Below are 5487 nucleotides of genomic sequence, written 5' to 3'. Positions count from 1 at the left end.
TCCCCTTCGCGGAAACCCAAACCTTCATCCCAGGGCACGCCTACACTCTCCTCGCACTCCCAGCCCCAGTGGTGGGGCGTGCGCCCACAGACGCCTGAACGGAGGGCGCGCGGTCCCTGTCAGGGGAGGGCACACAGGTGTGCTTCCTACGGCCTCCGCTTGGGGGCGCTGGTGAGGGGGTTCTGGTACTCTTAGCCCCCGGGCTGGGGCCCTCTGCACCCATGGAGGTACGGAACTTTCCTCCCTCATGGGGGAACGGATCTCTCTTCCCCTCGGGGGAATCCCAAATATTTCTCCCGGGGCACGCCTGTACCCTGTACAGGCACCAGTACAGGCACCTGTACAGCACCCTGTACTCTTCACCCATGGGGGTATGGGATTGTCTTCCCCCATCGGGTAACGGGCCCTCTTCCCCTTCGAGGAATCTGAAATCTTCCTCCAGGCACACCCCTGCAACCTCCTCTCGCACTCACAGCCCAGCGGTGGGGCCGTGTGACCGCAGCTGCCCTAGACGGAGGGCCGCGGTCCCTGTCAGGGGAGGGTAGCCCTGTAAGCCAGGGACAAGCATCGACCGCGGCCTCTTCCAAAACTGAAGGCAGACAGGCCAGCGCGGAAAGCCCCGGGCAAGCCAGCACCACTAATAGGGGAAGCGTCCGCACCTGGCACAGCAGCGCTGATGAGCCCAAGGCTCCGCCCCTGGCCGGAGCCTAATCCCGCCCACCCGACTCTGGCTGTGCACTGGTGCACATCCTAGGGCCGCCGCTAGGGGGCGCTGGTGAGGGGTTTCTGGGATCTCAGCCCCCACGGGCTGGGGCCACCTCTGCACCCATGGGGGTACGGGATTGTCTTACCCCATGGGGGAACGGGGCTCTCTTCTTTGGGGGAGGCCCAAATCTTTCTCCGGGGCCCGCCTGCACCTTCCTCTCACACTCACAGCCCCAGCGGGGGGGCCGTGTGCCCGCAGACGCCCTAGACGGAGGGCCGGGGTCCCTGTCAGGGGGGGGCACCCCCTGTAATCCTGGGACAAGCGGCGACTGTGGCCTCTTCCAAAACTGCAGGCAGACAGGCCGGCGCGGAAAGCCCCCGGCAAGCCAGCACCACTCAAAGGGGAATAGTCCGCCGCAGGTCCAACAGCGCTGATGAGCCCCAGGCTAGGCCCCTGGCCGAAGCCTTACCACGCCCACCCGAATCTGGCTGCGCACAGGTGCACTTCCTATGGCCGCCGTTAGGGGCGCTGGTGAGGGTTTCCGGGACCCTCAGCCCCCACGGGTCTGGGGCCACCTCTGCACCATTGGGGGTACGGGAATATCTTCCCCATGGGGAACAGGGCCCTCTTCCCCTTCGTGGAACCCCAAATCTTCCTCCGGCACACGCCTGCACCCTACTCTCTTATTCACAGCCCCAGCGGCGGGGCCGTGCGCCCACCGATGCCCTAGACGGAGGGCCGGGTCCCGGTCAGGGGAGGGCACGCCCTGTAAGCCAGGGAGAAGCGGCGACCGCCACCTCTTCCAAAACTGCAGGCACACAGGCCGGCGCGGAAAGCCCCAGGCAAGCCAGCACCACTCAAAGTGGACGAGTCCGAACCTGGCCCAGCAGCGCTGATGAGTCCCAGGCCAGGGCGGAGCCTGATACCAACCACCTGACTCTGGCTGCGCACAGATGCACTTCCTAAGTGCTGCAGGAGGCCTTGATGCCCCGGCCAAATAAGACACTGACAAGCAGCGAAGCCCAAAGTGCCTCACACCGTGGGGCTGAAGATTCCTTGTGCCTCACACCGCGTGGGGCTGTAGATTCCTTGTGCCTCACACCGTGAGGTTGAAAATCTAACATTCCTTAACTTTTTGTTCTTGGTCATAAATAAGAAAAAATATTTCTAAAAAAGTACATTAAACACTATATTATATGCATCAGTATATTGCAAATAAACAACATGAAAAATTAAAAACTAATTATTAAACAATTTGGCCTACTTGACAATGAAAGACAACTTATTGAGCATACCTGACAAGCATTACAACACAATAATTATAGTAGGTCCTTCTATTTTGTTTTCTCTTGAAGTTTCTTGGGAAAATTTTTAATATAAAGCTATTGAGTTAAGGAGTTTCTAGGTAGAAAAAGTTCTAATAGCTAAACAGCAGCCGGTCTCTGGCTGAAGGTCATGTGAATAAAATAGTCCTTTGATGCTTAGGCTTTAGCTAATAGAAATACACTGGCGGTTATTCACTGTTTTAAATAATTGTCTAAATAAAAAATAAATAGCTTAATGTTAGGTTTGGTTTATTATCTGTTAACCTTGAAAGCTGCCGTCTAGCTGAGACCTGTAGGGGCCAGTAGTCTATGGAAAACATAATATACTAATTGTTTTTGCTTTACACATGATAATGTATTTCCTTATTATTATTACTAATAATGAATAAAAAAAAACCTGCTGAGTCTCTCGGCAAAAGATACTAACACCTCACCAAGTGTCGGTGTCTCCTCATTTCCCTCTCCCTCAGCCCTTAAGTTTCAGTTCTTTCGTTTTCGCCGATGCCGTCTCATCCTTTCAGGAACCACTGACACCTCGTTTTGCCGGAGGCTGGTCCCCGGCAAGTGGCGCCCGAACAGGGACTTGAAAGGTAAGATTTCTTTCCCTTGCGGGGACGGCTAGGATCTGCTCCATAGGGTAGGCCGCATTCCCGCCTGTAGAGAAAGCAGGTTTGGGGGAGCAGTAAGTCAGAACCGTAATAAGGCGAGTGAGTGTCTTATTACGTGAGAAGCTATGGGCCATACTGAGTCTAAGGAAAGAGGACTCTTTATTGATATAATTAAGTATACTCTTGCAAAGTGAGGCCTTAAAACCTCTCATGCACAATTGGCTAATTTCCTAAATTTTGTTGAAATGTGTTGTCCTTGGTTTCCTAGGGACGGTACTCTGGATGCAAAAACTTGGGCCAAAGTAGGAGAGGAAATGACATCCTATTATACTCTCCATGGACCAGAGAAGTTCCCCATTGATGCCTTTTCATTGTGGGGTCTGTTGCAAGACATGCTAAATCAAGGGTCTGAATTGGAAAAGATAAATAAAAAGCTCAGGAAATTACGGCTACCTGAGCCTACTGCATCCTTATCCTTGGAGGACATTAAAGGGTCCTCGGCTGACAGCCCGTCATTAACAAAACAATTGCCTAAACAAATAAATTGCTTTAGCCAGGCTGGAGGCAAAGCAAAAGATACAAAACCAAAAATAAAACAAAAATTGGCCAGCTACATTAAAGAAAGTAATTCGGATTCTTCGGATAATGAAATTGTTTTTCAAAAGTCAAAAATTAATTCTAGAGCCAAAGTTGACCTCTCTACTGAAGTGTCGGCTCCTTTTCATGAATCTATTCCTAAATCTGATTCAATTTCCAGCCCGGACTTGGCTAAGACTGTTAAAAAATATATCAGTAATTTGGCTAGAGCTAAGACTGATCAGACCCCTTTGAAAACGCAGAGCTTGTGTCCAGGTCAATGCCACAAATGTTGTCTGGTGATTTGGTTCGTATGTCTAGAGCTGGTTTTGCTGGTGCAGTGAGACAAGCAGAAGAAAAGGTAATTTTACCTTTCGATGATTTCCTGTGCTCAACGTAGACAATGACCATGAGCAGCCTCAGTGGGAACCCCTTCCCTTTGAGCTTTTAAAGAAATTGAAAAGAGCAACTGCCGATTACGGGCCACATCTCCTTATACCTTGCAACTCGTAGAATCAGTGGCCGGTCGCTTCCTCACACCCCTTGATTGACAAATGATGACTAGATCTAGTCTGTCTGGTGGAAATTATTTATTATGAAAGACAAATTATGAAAAAAAAACACAAAAAAAGGTAAAAATATATAATAATAAAAAATAAAAATAATAAATAATAAAATTCTACTTAAAATAATTTTGGGTCAAAATAATTGGTATAAAAACAATGTACAAATTCGTATGCCACCTCCGGTCTTTCGTCTCATGCATGAAGCTGCAGTTGCTGCATGGAGCCGGTTGCTGGCTGGTAAAGTAAAAACCTCTGGCCTTGCTAACATTAAACAAGGGCCTGAGGAATCTTATCAAAACTTTTTATCACGGTTAATGAATGCTGTCCAAAAAACTATACCTAATGCTGAGGCGGCTCACATTATAACTAAACAACTGGCTTTTGAAAATGCTTCACCACCTTGTCAGGCATTGTTAAGACCCATTGTACAAACAGGTGACATTAATAAATATGTTCGAGGGCCTCCCCGGTGGCGCAGCGGTTGAGCGCTGGCTTGCGAAGCTGCCCGCGGCCTCTGCGGCGCCGGTTCGATCCCCAGCTGCTCCCCGGCCACCAGAGGAGGGTCCCACATGGTGCGCAGACCTCTCCTGCCGCCCGCTGCTCCCCTCAGCAGTGTACTTCGGTCCTTCTGCCTGCTCTGCTCCCCACTCTGGCTCTGGTGAATTCACTCACCCTCCCGCGCTTCTGACTGTATCCAGTACTTGTATAAATAAATAAATAATCTTAAAAATAAATAAATAAATAAATAAATGAATGAATGAAAATAAATAAATAAATGTGTTAGAACCTGTTCGGAGGTGACACCCTCATATCTTCATGGTGTGGCCATTGCGGCTGCCTTAAAGGGACAGACCAGCAGCCAATGGTTCGCCTCCCTTGTTCAACAAAAGAAAAAAAAATAAACAAAAATTTTGGAAATTGTTTTTCTTGCGGACAGCCAGGGCATTATAGTAAAATTGCCGCCTCCAGCTTTGCCTCAACAGTCTGACACGCCTGTTACAACAAATAATAGTAAAATTCCTTCTCAAATAATACTTCCAAAAACTATCTGCCCACGTTATAATAAAAATTTCATTAAATAAAGGACTGTTGGTCTAAATATCATAAAAATAATACATTGTTGCCACCAAATAAAAAGTTTTCTGCGGGCACCAATCCGACTGTTTTTTCAAAAATCATCTCACAGTCAAAAAACTGGGTAAGGGGCCCGACCCAGGCCCCTCAAATAATTGGGAACCTAAACGACCAGAGCAGCGAACACTCTCTGATCTCGTCCGCAGGGCCACAGGCGGAGCGGGCTTGGACTTGCATTCCACCTCCGCCGCAATATTAACTTCTGATCAATCTTACACCATGTTGACAACTGGGGTGTATGGCCCCCCCCTCTGGGTACAATGGGGCTTGTTTTTGGCCGAGGTTCTGCGTCTCTACAAGGCATAAAAATAATACCAGTTGTTGTTGATTCTGATTTTACTGGTAAAATAAAAGTTATGCTAGAGCCTCCAATACAAACTATACAAATTCATCCAGGACAAAAAATTGCTCAATTACTTTTACTGCCTCTAGTGTCAGTTGGCGATAAAATTACATCCAATGAACCACAAAGTGATTCCAGTTTTGAATCCAGTAACATGGATTTTTGGGTCCAACAAATTAAAGACAATAGACTGTCCAAAGTTATAAAAATTCAAAAAAAAGCAATTGAA

The 5487-nt window shown here is 48.4% G+C and overlaps 1 protein-coding gene across 1 annotated transcript in view; it reads left to right on the top strand.

Moving 5' to 3' along the window:
- LOC119231678 (COP9 signalosome complex subunit 3-like) overlaps nucleotides 1-496 on the top strand; it is a 7735-nt gene extending 7239 nt beyond the window's left edge. Inside the window, exon 5 of the mRNA XM_037493375.1 lies at nucleotides 422-496. Within this exon, the coding sequence (XP_037349272.1) occupies nucleotides 422-496 (75 nt within the window). The remainder of the gene's footprint in view (nucleotides 1-421) is intronic.
- The last annotated feature ends 4991 nt before the right edge of the window (nucleotides 497-5487 follow it).

Source organism: Talpa occidentalis, unplaced genomic scaffold, assembly GCF_014898055.3.
Source record: "Talpa occidentalis isolate TD23 unplaced genomic scaffold, MPIMG_talOcc4v2.1 talOcc4.7, whole genome shotgun sequence".
Lineage (NCBI taxonomy): Eukaryota > Metazoa > Chordata > Mammalia > Eulipotyphla > Talpidae > Talpa > Talpa occidentalis.
Note: the sequence above shows the minus strand (reverse complement) of the source record. Positions and strands in the feature narration are given on the sequence as shown.